The 17,768-nt window shown below is 44.3% G+C and overlaps 1 protein-coding gene across 1 annotated transcript in view; it reads right to left on the bottom strand.

Moving 5' to 3' along the window:
- Window positions 1-6,544: 6,544 nt before the first annotated feature.
- The window catches only part of LOC118075809 (immunoglobulin lambda-1 light chain-like), a 170,557-nt gene continuing 159,333 nt past the window's right edge, over window positions 6,545-17,768 (bottom strand). Inside the window, exons 3-4 of the mRNA XM_035098108.2 lie at window positions 11,045-11,079; window positions 6,545-7,094 (exon numbers count right to left, since the gene is read on the bottom strand). Coding sequence (XP_034953999.2) covers window positions 6,775-7,094; window positions 11,045-11,079 — 355 coding nt within the window. The 3' untranslated portion in view covers window positions 6,545-6,774. The remainder of the gene's footprint in view (window positions 7,095-11,044; window positions 11,080-17,768) is intronic.

Below are 17,768 nucleotides of genomic sequence, written 5' to 3' on the forward strand. Positions count from 1 at the left end.
TTGAAATGAATGGTGCTAGGTTCATTAATTTCAATGGGTCTACTCTAAATAGAGCTTAGTTTAATATGTGGGAAAGGACACAAAAAAAGATGGGAAAATTAAAATATTATCCAAGAGAAGGAAAGGAATATGAAAAATTCAGTGACTTACCAGTGATGATCAGATGGGTCCCTCATCCCAAAGATGAGCACAGTGACACGATGCTGTACAAAAACCTGACCTTATTTCCTGGAATACAACATCATCAACACTTATATCACATGACAGAAGAAGAGACAATGGCCCAACAACTTTTGCTTTTCCAAAGTGGAATACCTTCAGTTTCCAAAGAAGCTGTAGTTAATGACATATTGAATGTGTTTCATAGTTACCTGACTGGAAGCAGAAAAGGAAGGATCCTTTAGTCATCCATAATAATGTCAAACATTCGTAGTATATCTTCTACCTTCTTCTTCTTCTTTGGCGATCCCTCATAGCCAAGTAGGATTGTCTTCCATAAACACGGTTTTAACCGTGAGTCCGTAAGTGACTGTGGAGGCCAGTTCTGGATCCACACGTCCTTCCACAGTTGCGGACTTGGGTTTCCAGGTGGGAGCTGATCATGGTGAGGGTTTGCCAAGCGTGCCTTCCTCTTAGCACGTTTCTCCCTTTCGTCCTGAGTTCGAGCGTCTTCAAAGCCCATGACACCGTTGGTAAAGGCTGTTCTCCAATTGGAGTGCTCACAGGCAGCGTTTCCCAGTTGTTGGTGTCTTGAGACAAAACCTCTTTTGTTGACCACCAGCATTACGCTTTCCATTTTAAAGTTCGGAATAGAGTCATTGCTTTGGAAGACGAGAATCAGGCATCTGCACAGCATGACTAGTCCAATGAAGCTGATGTTGAAGAGTCATTGCTTCCAACACTGGTGATCTTTGCTTCTTCCAGTACACTGTCATTAGTTCGCTTGTCTTCCCAAGTGATGTGTAAAAATTTCCAGAGACACCATTGATGGAAACTTTCGAGGAGTTGGAGATTGCATTTATAGGTGGTCCACGTTTCACAAGCATACAGTAAGGTTGGTAGTACAATAGCTTTGTAAACAAGCATTATGGTTTCCGTGTGAATGTCCTGGTCCTCAAACACTCTGCACTTCAATCAGGAGAAAGCTTCACACACAGAGCTCAGGCGATGCTGGATTTCGGCCTCAATGTCGGCCCTTGTGGAAAGATAACTGCCCAGGTAGAAGTGATCAACATTTTCCAACGTTACACCATTGAGTTGGATTTGTGGCACTGCAGAGGTATCCTATCACACTGAAGTCTTTCAGGTATTTCTTCTGATACCCAGAATTGTTGCCTTAGGGGATGTAGCACGATATATGTGGTCTTTAGCTTGTCATCAGCAGGAGAGCCATACAACTGGTACCAATGACTCACCTTGGCTAGTGGATGTAGAATACATTTCTTAAACTGTTAGAGGTCCCTAATATGAACTTGTAGGCAGTGGAGCTTTGTCTATGCTCAGTTTCTTATAAATTAAACCCAATGCACTGGACCGTTCCTCTAACTTCCTTAACTTGCAGTGGGGGTGTTAAGAAATCAGTGCAAAAAAAAAAAGCCTTATTAATTGGTTCTGGAGGGTTACACCGTTAAATTTCAACTAAAACAGAATGTATCTGGAAATTGTGCTAGAACTAAGGAATAAATTGGGAGAGAGAAATTAACAGACCACCTTGTTTCAGTGGATTCTGTCTTTCCAACGGAACCACCACCCTTCCTCTCTAAACAATATAGATGTGCATTTTGATCGTACCTGCACTGCATTATGGGTGGTGTTGGGTTTCCAGCTCCCACCAGCCCCCAGCCAGCCTATCCAGTTGCAGATTATTATTTTTTTTTAAAGAGATTTTTATTAATTTTTCAAACAAGAAATACACAAACAAGACATATAATATAACACTGTCCCTTCATTTTCCCTCCACCCACCGGTCCACTTCTGCCACCAGTAGGGCCCGTGTGCTTTAGGAAACAAAGGGGTCCAATTGTGAGTTGAGTTCTGCTTCCCCCCTCCCTCCTCCCTCCATATCCCCCCCCTGCCACTGAGAGAACAGGGAGGAAGGAGTTATGGGGATCTGCATCCCCCAACTCTTTCATAATCATATTAATAAACCTAGAAAAAAAAGAGAAAGAAAAAAAGAAAAGAAGAAAAACAAAAACAAAAAGAAAATTGGGAAGAGTTCAAACTTCCCAGTTCTTATTATTTTGACATCTTAATTGCGACTCCCTCGGTTGTCTTCCTCATGGTTTTCCTTGCAAATTCTAATTACTTGTGGCGAATTTTCCAACTCAGCTTCAAATCTTAATCTTATAATATTAACTCAATCCTCCTCCTTTTTCATGCTGCCCTCCCACAGGTCCCCTCCTGCCACAAGAGGTGCCTGCAGGGTACAGCACTTCCAAGGTTCCATTTCCTCCTCACCCCTCTGGGCACCCCCTGCCACTGAGTGCCTCAGAGTAAGGAGAGGGGGGCAGGCAGCTTTCTGCCTAAACACCTCACTTAACCTGCAATAATTTACAGTAACTTAAAAATTCTTTCCAAGCCATTCTTATACTCCCTTAAGGAAACATAACACTTTTTTCCCATTCTTTTTTACATTCCATCTCCTCTCCCTAAGTCTTTTCCCCCCAATTGGTTCAGCATTTCCATTGTCATGCCAAGATTTCGAAGACCGTCTTTCAGAAACCAAAACAATACCTTTTAACTAAAGTTTTTACCCCACACCCATTCTTTCCCAAGTCCATCTCCAGGCCTTTGCCCCCCCTGCCCCTGTCCTTCCCATCCCTCAAACACCCCACTCCACATTTTAACCCCTCCAGGATCTTCAAATCCATTAAACTTTAAGTCCCTTAGTCTCTCATCTTCTTGTTCTGGTTGTTTTTCTTCCTTTTGGAAGTCATATTTTGCTTCATCCCAAACAAATTTGTCACAGTCCAAGTCCTCTTCCAGTTGTTTCTCCTCACACACAGTCTCAAAATCAGCAGTCTCCAAATTTAAATTTAAATTATCCTCTAAGTCCTGGACTTGGACTTCAATCTCAACTGGTGGTAAGTTGGGATGATGCCATTCCTTGTAGAAATCTTCCCATGACAGCAAGTAGTTCAGTACAGTCTCCTGGAAGGCTCGAGACAGCTTTGTTTTCATACCTCTCGTAACCGCAGATAAACAGGGGGTAGGGAACAATGGGTACTGGAAAATTCCTCTCTCAGACGATCGACTCCATTTTGGCTGTTCTTTTTCTTGATTCTTAACTCAGTCCCAAATCCATTCTTACTTCCAATTTAAGTAGTTCTTTCACTTTTACCAACAATTTTTCCTGTTCACAGCAATACAATCAATCCACCCGGTCTTTTGACAGTTTGACAGCTTTTGACAGCTGTCAAAACACTCTTCCCCTTAATGCCGCTGTACCTCAAGGGGTGCCGGACTCGGGGGCTGAGATGGTTCCAAAAAGTCTTTTTTCCCTCTCGGGACCACAGTTTCAAATTCTTTCGTTATTCAGCTTTGGATTTTTTTTTTCCAAACGCCTCCCAGTTTCCCATTAGGAAGAGACCGGCTTCCGTTTCTTTAAGTCTCTCCTATTTTCCAATCAGCAAATTTAGGATCCCAATCAAAGTTCCACTTACTTCTTTAGGAATCTTTAGTATCAAATCGGAAGAATCCGCCGCTTGCCGGGTCAGGACTCGGAGCTTCGCTTCCCGGAGGTAAGATGTGGCCCAAAATGGCTCCCGCGGTTCAACCCCACCGGCTCACGATCGCTCTATTGAGCTCTCGGGCGGCGGGGGATCCGCCAAACGGAGCAGCCGCTGGACGCCTGAGTCATCGGAACTCTCGATCCGATGCTTTTACGGGGAGTCCGCTCGCTCTGCGGACTTCCCCCCCCTCCGAGAAGCCAGGGACCTCGGCACGCGAAGTCCCTGCGTCCTTCTCACCGCCGCGACGAACCGGAAGTCTCCAGTTGCAGATTATGATGGGAGTTGAAGTTTAATAACATCCAGAGGGCTGCAAGTTACCCAGCCCTTGCCTAAAGAAAGTGATGTTCATTCTATGGAGCAGGACTTTTCAGAAATATTCCTTTGCTCTGGTGAGCTAATCCCCATTACTCACTGCAGTGTTTGAATCCATGCTAGGAATCAGTGGACAGAAGGAAGGAAGATTCGCTCTGAGATCTGCATCCCCCCTTCAGAGCAAACATGAAGTTCTGCGACCACACCGACCCACCCCGCCCCCCGGAGCTAATATGGGCTGCATCAATGTTTGCTTTGCATCAATCTATGCCCCCCCCTTTCCCACCTCTCTCCTATGAGGAACCAGTGACCTGGATCAGAAGATTTAGGCTGGATGTTCCTCTTCCATTGCATCAACCAGGAAGAAGGCTGGTTTCACATGGGCAGGGAACTGATGTTTCCTGTGATATAGGACCGTATACTGTATGTGACGAACGTAGAGTCCCCATATGCCTACAATATGTGGACTTCCAAGATGTATCTGGCTGTCCATTAGTTGGACATGATTCAGCGGGACTCTTTTTATGTCTCTGTGTTATGGCGGTAGGGAATCTCAGGCCTAGGGACCGAATACATCTCTCCAGGTTTCCTATCTGGCCCTTGAGACTTTTCCATACCGCTACCCCTCTCCAACTGCACCCTAAGCCACACTCCACACCAGCCTTGCTTCACACTATTCTGGAGTGTTTTAGCCTGACTGGACCTTGTCCTTGTAGTCTGATAATGACTCTTGCTTGATAGAGAGGGATGTGTGACCATGTGCAGAAACTCGCTTTCTGTATATTCATTGCTCCACCCACTTTTGCCTTTGGCCCCCACCCGCCGAGGTCTTATGGTTCTCCAACTCCCTCTCATGAAAAGCATCAACTTCTTGTAGTAGTGAGCCTCATGTACCCATGGAGGCTACTTGCACCATGGAGAACCATGAGCAACCAGGGTTCTCAACTGCTCGGTACCCTCCATGCATGGGTACAAAAGTCCCCTTGCTGCAAAGAGTTCAACCTCTTCTTGGCAGGGGCTGGGAGAGTCACATGACCTCAAGAGGGTGGGGCTAACTGCTTGGCACCACAGCCTCGCCATACTTGTTTTGCATCTCCCATCCAGGTCACACCTGGAGGTGTGTGTGAAATCAAGCGTCAGGGAATGAAACCTGGATCCAAGCAATCTCCTTTTAAACAGGATGCTGCCTTCAACCAAGTCAGACCATCTCCTTCAGTACTGTCCACACTGAGTGCCAGTGTTTCAGACTGTGGACATTCCCAGCTCTCCTGGGAGATAGTGTTGGGGACTGAAGCAGAGACCTTCTGCATGCAAAGGAGGTGCTCTGCCAATCAGCTATGGCCCTTTCCTAGTGCTTTGTTCCTCTTCCATTGCACCATCCTTTAGCTGCAGTAGGGCCTGGTACAAATTCTTTCACAGTTTCCAAAGCAATGCTGTAGGAATTGAGCTTCCAAATATACTAAAGAGCAGACAGGGAATATTTTGGCCAAGTAAGGGAATGTTTCTTCCCACAAAGTAGGAATGTGTGGTTGTTATTGCTGTAAAGCAACTTGCTTATGTGGAAAAGTCACTTGGTAAAGAAACGACGTCAGTGAAATGTACAAAATTTTATTAATGTGCTGACTTTCAAAGCTAACAGACAAAGGGGGCTCAAGGGAGAATTGGAAGGGAGGGCTGTGGGGAGGGGAACAACATAGAAAGGAAACCAGACTTAATGGATAAAAGTAGCATTAGTGGAAATCAGAGGACAGACTTGGTCCCCTGGAGGAAGGAAGGACTCTTTCTACCTGATGGAGGCATGAGGCCCACAGTGGACTCATTCAGCCTTTAAGCGACATCCTGAATGCAACAACTGCTCCACCGAGTTGAAGGAAGAACATGTTGGATTGGAAGGGATGTTTGGGAATGTTTGAAATACCCCCCAGAAATGATTCCGGGATGCATCCTGATTAGCGTTGCCAGACTCAATAGTGGACAGGACTTCTGTGCCTTTAATTGCCCTTCTCTCTTTTGAGTTTGGAAACCTTAAAGAGAAACCAGCAGACCCATTGTTTTATTTCCAAGCAAAGGGTCTGCAGGTTTCTCTTTAAGGTTTCCAGGCTCAAAAGAGAGCAGGGCAATTAAAGGCACAGAAGTCCTGTCCACTATTGAGTCTGGCAACCCTAATCCTGATCCCAAATCCACCTTTTCCATTTCCCAGGAGCTGAATTGGTAGGTTGGACTAAGAGAGAACCCTGCCTGATCTCCAGGAAAGCCACAGCCCACCGGTGTAGAAAATGCCCACCTAGATGGACCACTGGTCTGACTTGGTAGAAGGCCGCTTCCTACATTCCCATGAAATCACACTGCTTTTACCACTGCTGCTATCAGCCATAGACCTGAGCTGAGTGCCTTTTGGCAAAATAACAGCACACTTCCTTCTGTAATATGACAGGAAACCATGAACACAACCTGTTTGAAGGAGATGGAATAAATTAGCGGGTTAAGAAATCACACCGGTGAAATGTATGACATTTTATTGATTTGCTAACATTATAAGCCAACATACACAGGAGATTCCAGGGAGAAGAGGAAGGGAGGGGGTGTGGGGAGGGGAACGACATAGGAAGGAAACCAGACTTGATGGATCAACGTAGCATTAGAGGAAATAAACTTGGCCCCCTTGAACACGAAATGACTCTTTCTTCTCAGCTGCTGGAGGCACGAGGAACTCATCAGACCCATCCAGCCTTTAGGCACACTCCGATCTCCTCACCTCCTTCTCAAAGGGCTTCCCTTCATGCGTCACTTTGCAGGTGACTCTGTCATAGCTCTCCCACTCAGACTTTTTCATGTTGAGGTAGCTGCTGGCCGCGTACTTGTCATTCAGCTTGGTGGGCATGGTTGTCTCCACCCCAGAGGAGATGGCGGTGCCATCAGCCTGCCAGGTAACTTGGATGGTACTCGGGTAAAAGCCATCTATCAGACACACTGCGGTGGCTTTGTCTGAGGTCTTCAATTCTTCTGGGGATGGTGGGAAGACGTTCACTGTTGGAGGTGCTGTTGGCTGACCTGGAAGTCAAGGGGAAATCTGGTTATGTGCCGTTTCTATGGGGAATATTATACAATAGAGACATATGGGATTGCATGATTTATTTGATTTCATAAAGGAATTGCAATCTGATCCTCTTTCCTTTTTCTAGTCTTCTAGTTTGGGAAGGCTGTCTCCCAGTCCCCAAATTGTTGGTCCTGGTTGTGCTGTAATCAGATCAGGAAACTCTGAGTGTGTTTCAGAAGCACCCTATTCTTCCTTTAGGACTGACACATGACACTGAGTTTAACCCACCCTCAGCAGTTCACAAATAAAAATGGGCAGGCACTCATTGGAACACCCCAATCCCACCTTAAGGATTGCTGGCCAAGCCATTCCCCTTGTTCCTCACCATTGCACATTGCTGGACAATCTGCTTGCTGGATTAACTTAATATATATAAGGGCTGCTTAAATATACCCTTCTGCTTAAATATATGCTGAGAACCTGCCTTCATTACAGCGATGCCGATTGGGATCGGTGCAGCAGAAAGCAAGGGAGACCAATGTTAGGCGGAGTTGGAACCAGTGACAGGCAAAGCCAACTCATTCTAGTTTTGTCCCCATCCTCTTCCCTGCTGACTACTAGAAGGGCAACAGTCAGACCAAGGAGGAGAAGCTGACAACCAGGGCCACCCCCGTAGTGGTTGTAAGAAAGAAAGCAGTCATGTGAGCGCTGGCTGAGGGCACATTGAGGTTGATGGGGCAGCACCCTGTTGACCCAAATGGACCAGCTTCCACTGCCTAGTCAGTGGGTGATTCAATATATGCTTCCATAGTTGCTTAATGGGTTAATGTGCCAAGCTGAGAACTCCATGGAGTGTAAGTCTATAGAATCACAGAGTTGGAGAGCCATAGAGAATGGGGAATTATGGAACGGCTCCTGCAGATTACCTAGTCCAACATCCTGCTTGCTGCAGGAGATCCAGAGCTAGAGTGATCTCAGCAGAACTCTGTCCAGGCTACACTTGAAGACCCACTACCTTTATAGGTAATTACATCATTATCCCCTTTATGATGGTCAACAAATCAGAAACCCTCTACGTAACTGATTGGTGTTGCTGAACTTCTCTCACCGTCTAGAAGCTTATCCTCCTTCAAACTTAATTGGATCTGCCCTTTGGGGCAGCAGAGAACAGGCTGTTGTCCTCTTCTGGCTGATAGCCCTTCAGATATCGTTCTTCATCCCCCAGCTCAGCTTTTTCTTGCCCCAGCTAAACATACACAGTTTCTTCAAGTTTTTCTCATGTTTTTCTCACTTTTACCACCCCCGTGGCCAACTTTGTTGTACTTCTATAAACTAAGATCAATGTACTTGTATGGGCACAAGATACGTCCATTCATAAATCTAACTTCTGCAGTGGAGGAAGCTGAATCATTGAACACTGAATATCTATTGTACTGGGATGTGAAAGATGTGGGTATTCAGATATGGTTGGGCTACAACTCTCATAATCTCTGAGCATTTGCAATGCTGTCAGCAACTGATGGGAGCTCAACAATACCTGGAGGGCCACAGCTTTCACATCCAGCTGCTCAATAAGGCATCTCCCAAAGTTATTATGTGGACAAATGCAGGAAACATTGACCAGGAACAGACATCAGAAATCCATACGAATCACTGGTAACTAGGGACAATTGGGGATGATGGGCTACACTCTCATGAATTAATAATCTGTTATCATAATCTCACCGCCACTGACCACATTCTCAGCCCTTCTTAGAATATCAGCTCTTTAAAATAGCATGTCCTAGAGCAGGGGTCAGCAAACTTTTTCAGCAGGGAGCCGGTTCACTGTCCCTCAGACCTTGTGGGGGGCCGGACTATATTTTGGAAAAAAATATGAACGAATTCCTATGCCCCACAAATAACCCAGAGATGCATTTTAAATAAAAGCACACATTTTACTCATGTGAAAACACCAGGCAGGCCCCACAAATAACCCAGAGATGCATTTGAAATAAAAAGGACACATTCTACTCATGTAAAAACATGCTCATTCCCGGACTGTTCGCGGGCCAGATGTAGAAGGCGATTGGGCCGCATCCGGCCCCTGGGCCTTAGTTTGGGGACCCCTGTCCTAGAGGAATTAGCTTTGATAGCACACATAATTGTAAGAGAATACTACATGTTATAGCAGCATTTTTCCAAACAGGTGTATTTTTTAAACATGATAGATAGATAGATGATAGATAGATAGATAGATAGATAGATAGATAGATAGATAGATAGATAGATAGACTCAATTCTAGTAAGTGCATTGGAATGGCTGGATCCTGCCATTTACTCCTGCCATGGAATCACTAATATATTCTGGAAGAAGACATTCTCCCTAAATAAAATGCATCTATCAAAACAGGGGGGACCTATTTTGAGTCGTTGGACTCAATTATCCGCAGTTTTGGCCAGCATGGCTAATGGCCAGGGTTATTGTGAGCTGCAGCCCAGAAAAATCTGGAGGAGTCACAGGTTTTCGCATCCTTGCAATGAACTGATGGACAGTTCTGGGTGCAATCTAAGAAAAGTTTCTCTTGGAGAAACCTCTTTGAAAATAATTCAATGTGGTGACATTGTGGAAGCTCAGAAATAGTTCCAGAGAACCTTTCTCAGAAAGGATGCTTGGACCCCAATGCCTTCTATACCCAGGCTACTTTAGAATATCAGATCTTTAAAATAGCATGGCTGCCCCAGGGGAATTAGCTTTGAGATCAAACACTTAGATCATGTAGATTCAAGTCAACATGTGAAAAAAACTAATGCATCTGTGAAATCAGCTTTGATGGTGGCAATCAGGCACCTGTATTCTCTTATAGTTAGAATAGGCTCCTGATTTCCACCTTCAAGGCTGATTTCATCCAGATGTCTTGGAGGGTGACATGATGATTTGAACAATTGGGTGTTTTTAAAATTTATGGCATCCCAGAGTCTAATATTTTGGTTTTGCATACACTTGTACGCACTCAATAAAGTGCTTCTTTCCCTATAATCTAGCAAAAGTCACTGCGTGAGGCTAAAAATCACAACCTGCTTCTGCCAGTTCAGCAGCATAGACTTCAACAGTGCTATTGTGATGGATTTTGGATTGCATTTCTCAGAATACCTGAAGTAGAATAAGATCTGCCAATTCATTTTGGTGAAGTGTCATTCACAAAACTCAGTTCAACTTTGGAAAAACAATTGCAAAGTTTCTATCATTAAAGTAAAATCTAGATGGAAACACTCAGTGATAGGGTTGCCAGACTCAATAGAGGACAGGACTTCTGTGCCTTTAATTGCCCCGCTCTCTTTTGAGCCTGGAAACCTTAAAGAGAAAACAGCAGACCCTCTGTTTAATTTCCAAGCAAAGGGTCTGCTGGTTTCTCTTTAAGGTTTCCAGACTCAAAAGAGAGCAATTAAAAGCACAGTAGTACTGTCCTCTATTGAGTCTGGCAACCCTACTCAGTGAATATTTAAAAAGAGCTTGTTGCAAGTTTATAAACAATCTATTTTACTCTATTTTTGTTCATTCACAGTCAGAATTCTTAATAGCAGAATCAGTGAATTCCATCAGATGTAATCCAGTTGTATAGGAGATGCCACAACTCAAAAACTCAGTTTTCGAACATAATTTCCACCCAGTGGGAAAGACTGACAGAGTTTATAGAGACATTTCCAAACCTTATTTCATTGACACCCCCCACCACCCGAGAAGTAGGATTAAACCGATCCATTTTTGTTTCTACATGCAGCGAATAGGATTTTTTTGAGCACCCTGCCTGGTTTTTTTAAACAATTCAACAGTCCCTATGAAAGAATCAGCATAGATATACAGTAATACGGGAAGCCCCAAAGTCAATCAAGAAGCAGAGAATGAAAAGAAGGCAAAAAATGATGGAAATATTAGAATATTGCATCAAGTAAAGAAAGGTTCAGGATAAATTCAGTGACTTACCTGTGACAGTCAGGTGGGTTCCTCCTCCGAAGACCCACCACAGTGACACACAGCTGGACAAAAACCTGCTTCCCTCACAGGTGTGAAATGGTACAGAACTCCAGTCTATCTGGGAAGAGTAGGCAGACCAGTGGGACCCCTCAAATCCTGCTTGACTATGACTTCTGTCATCATCGACCATTGACCATGTTGACTTGTGCTGGCAGGAGCTGGGAGTCCAGTCATGTGCAGAGGGCCAATTCCCCCCCCCCCCCATTCTAGGACACAACAGTGGGCAATAAACAATGGTATGCATTTTCCAAAAGAATATTGTACTGTTTCCAAAGAAATTGTAGGCAATGGTGCATTTCTGTTTTGAAAAAAAAAAATGAAACAAACCTATCTGGTTCATTGCTGGGGTATCAATGATAAGGTCCTGTTATCAAACCGTGACAGTTATTTTTAAAATACCTGCTTCTTTGTCAATCTTCCTAGTTGCAGGTCTTCCATTGCTCAGACAGTCTGTTCTTGGATGCAGGGAGTATGTTAGGTGAAGTTCTTTATCCAACCAATTTGCCAGTGCTAGGGGTGAATGGGTCAGTTTATTTCCTGTCCCTGTCCATTCATAGATTCATATTCATTCATAAATCCATTTCCATTCCTAAGTCCATTTGGTCCCCTTCTCACATTAATCTACAATTGCTATTGTTATTTAATTTGCCACAAACTTTTGTATTTCAATGGTTAATTTTGAACATATTTTTTCTTCTCAATATACACATTTCTCTCAAATCGTGCATTTCTGAAAACAGATTTTATGCTAAGATGCAGATTCTTGATTTTTTTAAAGCTAAGAACTGTATCGCAAAATTTGGAGAAACACAAAAACTAAATATATCTAGTGTGCACCTTAGTCCATGGGGCCAATGATCATATCAGTTTGCATCAGAATTCCTAAAGAAAGAATGAATTAGTCAGGCAACCCTACCTTTCTGGGAAACGCATAACATTCCTAGCAGTAACACATCCAGTTAATGAAGAAATTGTTTCTTCGAAGAGATCACACAGACAATGAAGCTTTATCTATGCTGCAAAAGTTTCTTATAAATTAACTCAAGGCATTGAACCGTTTCTTTGACTATACACATGAACTTGCTTGTAATGAGCAGCTAGTATGACTTCTTAACCCTTTGAGAAACCATTTAAAATACCTCAAAAATAACTTTGTCAGACCCTCCAAGGGACAGCCCTGGATTTACAGAAGCTGTCCCGGTTTCTGCTTTGATCCCAGAATGTCCCCCTTTTCCTTTTGTTGTTGTTGTTTAGTCATCTTAGTCGTGTCTGACTCTCCGTGACCCCATGAACCAGAGCATGCCTTGGAAACTCTCACTTTCTTCTCAAAGCTTCTCCATTTTTTTATGTCCATGGAGTTTTCTTGGCAAAATACTGGTGTGGATTGCCAGCTCCTTCTCCAGGTGGATCACATTTAGTCTAAATTTTCGGCTATGACCTGTCTGTCTTGGGCGGCCCTGCACGGCATAGCTCATAGCTTCTTGGAATTATTCAGGCCCCTTTGCCACGACAAGGCAGTGATCCATGAAGGGGCCCCTTTTCCTTAGGACATCCCTATTTTCATCAGAGAAATGTTGGAGGGTATTGAGTTATCCAACCCCTGATCCATCTTATGGCAGCCTTGTATAGGGAAGGTTTTTTCTTTTTTAAAAAAATGTTTAATGTTTTATTATGTTTTTATCTGTGTTGGAACCTGCCCTGAGTGGTTGGGGCAAGCCAATCAGATGGGAGGGATATTAATAGTAAAATTACTCTTATGGAATAGGATGTCCCTGTTTTGTTTGGAGAAATGCTGGAGCCTATGCTTTGTTATGTATGTTTTGTGATGTATGGAAGTGAGAGCTGGACCATAAAGAAGGCTGATCGCCGAAGAATTGATGGTTTTGAATTATGGTGCTGGAGGAGACTCTTGAGAGTCCCATGGACTGCAACCTCTCCATTCTGAAGGAAATCAGCCCTGAGTGCTCACTGGAAGGACAGATCCTGAAGCTGAGGCTCCAAGACTTTGGCCACCTCATGAGAAGAGAAGACTCCCTGGAAAAGACCCTGATGTTGGGAAAGATGGAGGGCACAAGGAGAAGGGGGTGACAGAGGATGAGATGGTTGGACAGTGTTCTCGAAGCTACGAACATGAGTCTGACCAAAACTGCGGGAGGCAGTGGAAGACAGGAGTGCCTGGCGTGCTATGGTCCATGGGGTCATGAAGAGTCGGACACAACTAAATGACGCAACAACAACTGCTTTGTTATTTGCCTCTGCTGTGGTGGTTCAGACTTCCTGCCTTACTCAGGCCTGGGATGTTTCTGTGGAGGTGTATTTTGATCACAGTTGCACTGTATCATGGGTTCTGTAGTCCCCTGTGGACGTCAACAGTAGGCTGATATTTTAAGCCGTCATTCAGAAATTAAAGTTGGAGACCCTCTCTTATTTTGATGTATCAGAATGAAGCGAATGGGTATCTCTTTTGGGGTGGAAGGGTTTTGTCATGGAGCAGTGTGGATGTGAGAAAAACAGGGGAGGGAGAAGGCTGATGAGGGAGGAAATATTTGTCTTCTGATTTAAACGTAGAACTGCCCACTGCTAGCAACTAATGTAGAGTTTGTCAGAGTTGCCTTCTTGTGGGCTTTCTGGAAGCATACCTGGATGTCCCCGAAGGACACCCGACTACCAGTTGTGGGAAATAGGATCACAGATGAGGTGGACATTTACATCAGAAGCACTAGAGATGGAAGATCTGGGGAAAAAATATGGAAAAAATTGCCCCCCTACCAATTTTTGTGGTTTTCCTTTCAATTTTGGGGGCAATAAATAGGGGAAAAGAACAATTTGGAAATATTTATGGGGAAATGAGTTTTGTCAGTTTTTCCACTTTTCTTCCTGTAGGTTTTCATATCTCTGTTCAGGAATTACCTTTCATTCTAAAAATGGGGAAAGAGGAAGTATCAAAGTGGTGTCTGGGAATTATTATTATTATTATTATTATTATTATTATTATTATTAATACCCCGCCCATTTGGCTGGGTTTTCCACTCTGGGCAGCTCCCAACATAATAATAATAATAATAATAATAATAATAATAATAATAATAATAATAGCAATAAAACATCAGACATTAAAAACTTCCCTAAACAGGGCTGCCTTCAGATGTCTTCTAAAAGTCAGATCGTTGTTTATTTCCTTGACATCTGATGGGAGAGCGTTCCACAGGGTGGGAGCCACTACCGAGAAGGCCCTCTGCCTGGTTCCCTGTAGCCTCACTTCTTGCAGGGAGGGAACCACCAGAAGGCACTCGGAGCTGGACCTCAGTGTCTGGGCTGAACGATGCGGGTGGAGACGCTCCTCCGGGTATACTGTTCTCATACCGATCATTCCACAAGCTCTTCAGAAGCAGTTAGACATAATGCAGTTTTAAAAGGAATTTATCCTATTCTTCAGGGAAACCTATGACTTTCATTCATTGGAGGCTATTGGCTCTTAATATTGCCTCCCAAAAGCAAACAGAGCAATGAAACTGATGGGGTGGAAAGTAGGGCTAGAGGCAAGTAGAGGCAGAGCCACCTGTTGAATGGTTGTACAGAAGGCAGGCAGGTTGGGTTCTCCTGAGGACACTGAGTTTGGTGGACCAGGGTTGGTGAACCAGTGCTTCATTGGCCGCTATGGACCCAAATGGGCCACTCTCCATATTGTGGCTTGAAGAAGATGGCAGACCAGTGGCAATGTTTGGGAAAGACCACCTGAAATGAATCGTGGAGTGGAATGACAACCAGAAAAAGTGAGAGCAGCAGTCAACTTCCACTGGGCAAAGGAAGCTTTATTTATTTTAAAGAAAAAGCAATTAAAAGAGTCAATTGATCACATTAATAATATTGTACTAAAAATGTTGCTGAGCCATTATGTAGCTCTGCTCCTCTAGCACTGGAACCTGTTTAGATGAAGCACTGTCCATTGGAAAGGATCACAGGTCACATCTTTAAAAAATGTTTTGGGGTATTCTCATTTTGATGCAAGAAAATCACCATTTTATAGTTCAAATTGGGAAAAATAAACACAGTAAATGGACAAAAGGCCGCCATTGGGGGTAGCAACGGAACGGACGATTCACCGTGCTAGAGAAGAAACTAAAATTTTCCTTCTACTGTTAGATTTATGAAAAGTTTAGGGGTCTGTGTACCCCTGCACCCCCCCCCCCGAAAAAGCACTGCATATATAGAGAACCCTGCCTGAACTCCAGGAAAGCCACAGCTCACCAGTGTAGAAAATGCCCACCTAGATGGACCACTGGTCTGACTTGGGAGGACAATTACTATGTTTCCATGAAATCACAATGCTTTTACGACTGCTGCTATCAGCCACAGACCTGAGCTGAGTGCCTTTTGGCAGAGTAACAGCACACTTCCTTCTGTCATATGACAGGAAACCATGAACACAACCTGCTTGATGAGTCAAGAAATCACACAGGTGAAATGTATGACATTTTATTGATTTGCTAACATTATAAGCCAACATACACAGGAGATTCCAGGGAGAAGAGGAAGGGAGGGGTGTGGGGAGGGGAACAACATAGGAAGGAAACCAGACTTGATGGATCAACGTAGCATTAGAGGAAATCAGAGAATATGAATATGAAAGGACTCTTTCTTCTCAGCTGCTGGAGGCACGAGGAACTCATCAGACCCATCCAGCCTTTAGGCACACTCTGATCTCCTCACCTCCTTCTCAAAGGGCTTCCCTTCATGCGTCACTTTGCAGGTGACTCTCTCATAGTTCTCCCACTCAGACTTTTTCATGTTGAGGTAGCTGCTGGCCGCGTACTTGTCGTTCAGCTTGGTGGGCGTGGTTGTCTCCACCCCAGAGGAGATGGCGTTGCCGTCAGCCTGCCAGGTAACTTGGATGGTACTTGGGTAAAAGCCATCTATCAGACACACTGCGGTGGCTTTGTCTGAGGTCTTCAATTCTTCTGGGGATGGTGGGAAGACGTTCACTGTTGGAGGTGCTGTTGGCTGACCTGGAAGTCAAGGGGAAATCTGGTTAAGTGTTGAGTATTAAATATTTGACACATGTAATAATTTATTTGATTTCATAAAGGAAGCACTATCTGACCCAGTTCCCCAATGTAGTGTGCTGAAATGTTTTGGAAGGACCTGTGACTATTTGGAAATACATCTAGAACACCATAGACACTAGAGAGCTGCTGTCAAATTTTACAAACATCATTTGGGAAGACAGGCCAGTGTACTGGAAGAAGCAAAGCTGGACTGATCATGTTGTGCAGATGCCTGATTATCGTCTTCCAAAACAACTACAGTGCTACCTTTACTTACGTTGACCTCCGGTTACGTATCCTTCGGGGTACGTACGTAGCAAACCTGGAAGTATTTTTGGGGGGTTTCATTGCGTGTGCATGCGCAGATGCGCTAAACCGGGCCGCGCACATGCGCAGTAGCTGCACCTCCGGTTGCGAATTCCTTGGGATCCGACCGTTCACAACTGGAAGTACCACTGTATTCTATTCTGAACTTAAAAATGGGAAGTGCAATGCTGGTGGTCAGCAAAAGAGATTTAAAGACTCTCTCAAGGCAAATCTTTAAAAAATGTAGTATAATCACCGACAACTGGGAAGCACTGGCCTGCGAGCACTCCAGTTGGAGAGCAGCCTTTACCAAAGGTGTTGTGGACTTTGAAGACGCTCGAACTCAGGACGAAAGGGAGAAACATGCTAAGAGGAAGGCACGCTCGGCAAACCCTTACCATGACCAACGTCCACCTGGAAACCCATGTCTCCACTGTGGAAGGACATGTGGATCCAGAATTGGCCACCACAGTCACTTACAGACTCACTTTTAAAACTGTGTTTATGGAAGACAATCTTACTTGGCCAAAGAAAAAAGAAGAAAGCTGTTCAGATCTCCCTATCCCATATCTGTGCAAGCGCTGCCAGTCGGCATAAAGCAGGGATGTGGAATCTGTGTCTCTCCAACCTGTGACAGCCCCATTAAGCATGGCCAGGGCTGATGTGATTTCTGGTGTCACAGCATCCGGGCAAAGGTAGAGGGTTACTATGTTGCCCCATCCCTGACATGGTCAGTAGTGGACAAGGTCAATGCACAGTTTGAACTGGTCACTCGTTCCTAAGTACAAAGGATTGTTCAAAATTATGAGTTCTTCTGGGGAAATGACCCACATATTTATACTGGCTGCCATAGCAAAGGAGAGATCAATAAAGCGCCCTGTTTGCTGTCAGAGGGGGTGAACTTTGATTGCACATAAATATTTTAAAGTCAATAAGTTGAGCCCCTCTGGATCAGGCGAGAAGCCCATCTGGCTTGGGAAACTGTGCTCATAGTGGTCAACCTGATGTCTATTGGAAGCTTGCAAAAAGATTCCGAGACCAACAGCCCTCTCTGTGTTTTTGATCCCTGGCAATCATAGCTGTCAAGTTTTCCCTTTTCTCACAAGGAAGCCTATTCAGCATAAGGGAATTTCCCTTTTTTTAAAAAAGGGAGAACTTAACAGCTATGCTGGCAATGGGTATTGCAAAATGGCATCTAAGAGTCGAAGAATAACATAGCATCAGAAAATGAGAGTTTTGCTGGATCAGGGTTGCAATGGCCCATCTAGTCCTCCAGTCTGCTCTCTAAAGTGATCAACTGGGTGTCTATGGGAAGCTCCCGA

The sequence above is a fragment of the Zootoca vivipara genome, chromosome 17 (genome assembly GCF_963506605.1).
Source record: "Zootoca vivipara chromosome 17, rZooViv1.1, whole genome shotgun sequence".
Classification (NCBI taxonomy): Eukaryota; Metazoa; Chordata; class Lepidosauria; order Squamata; family Lacertidae; genus Zootoca; species Zootoca vivipara.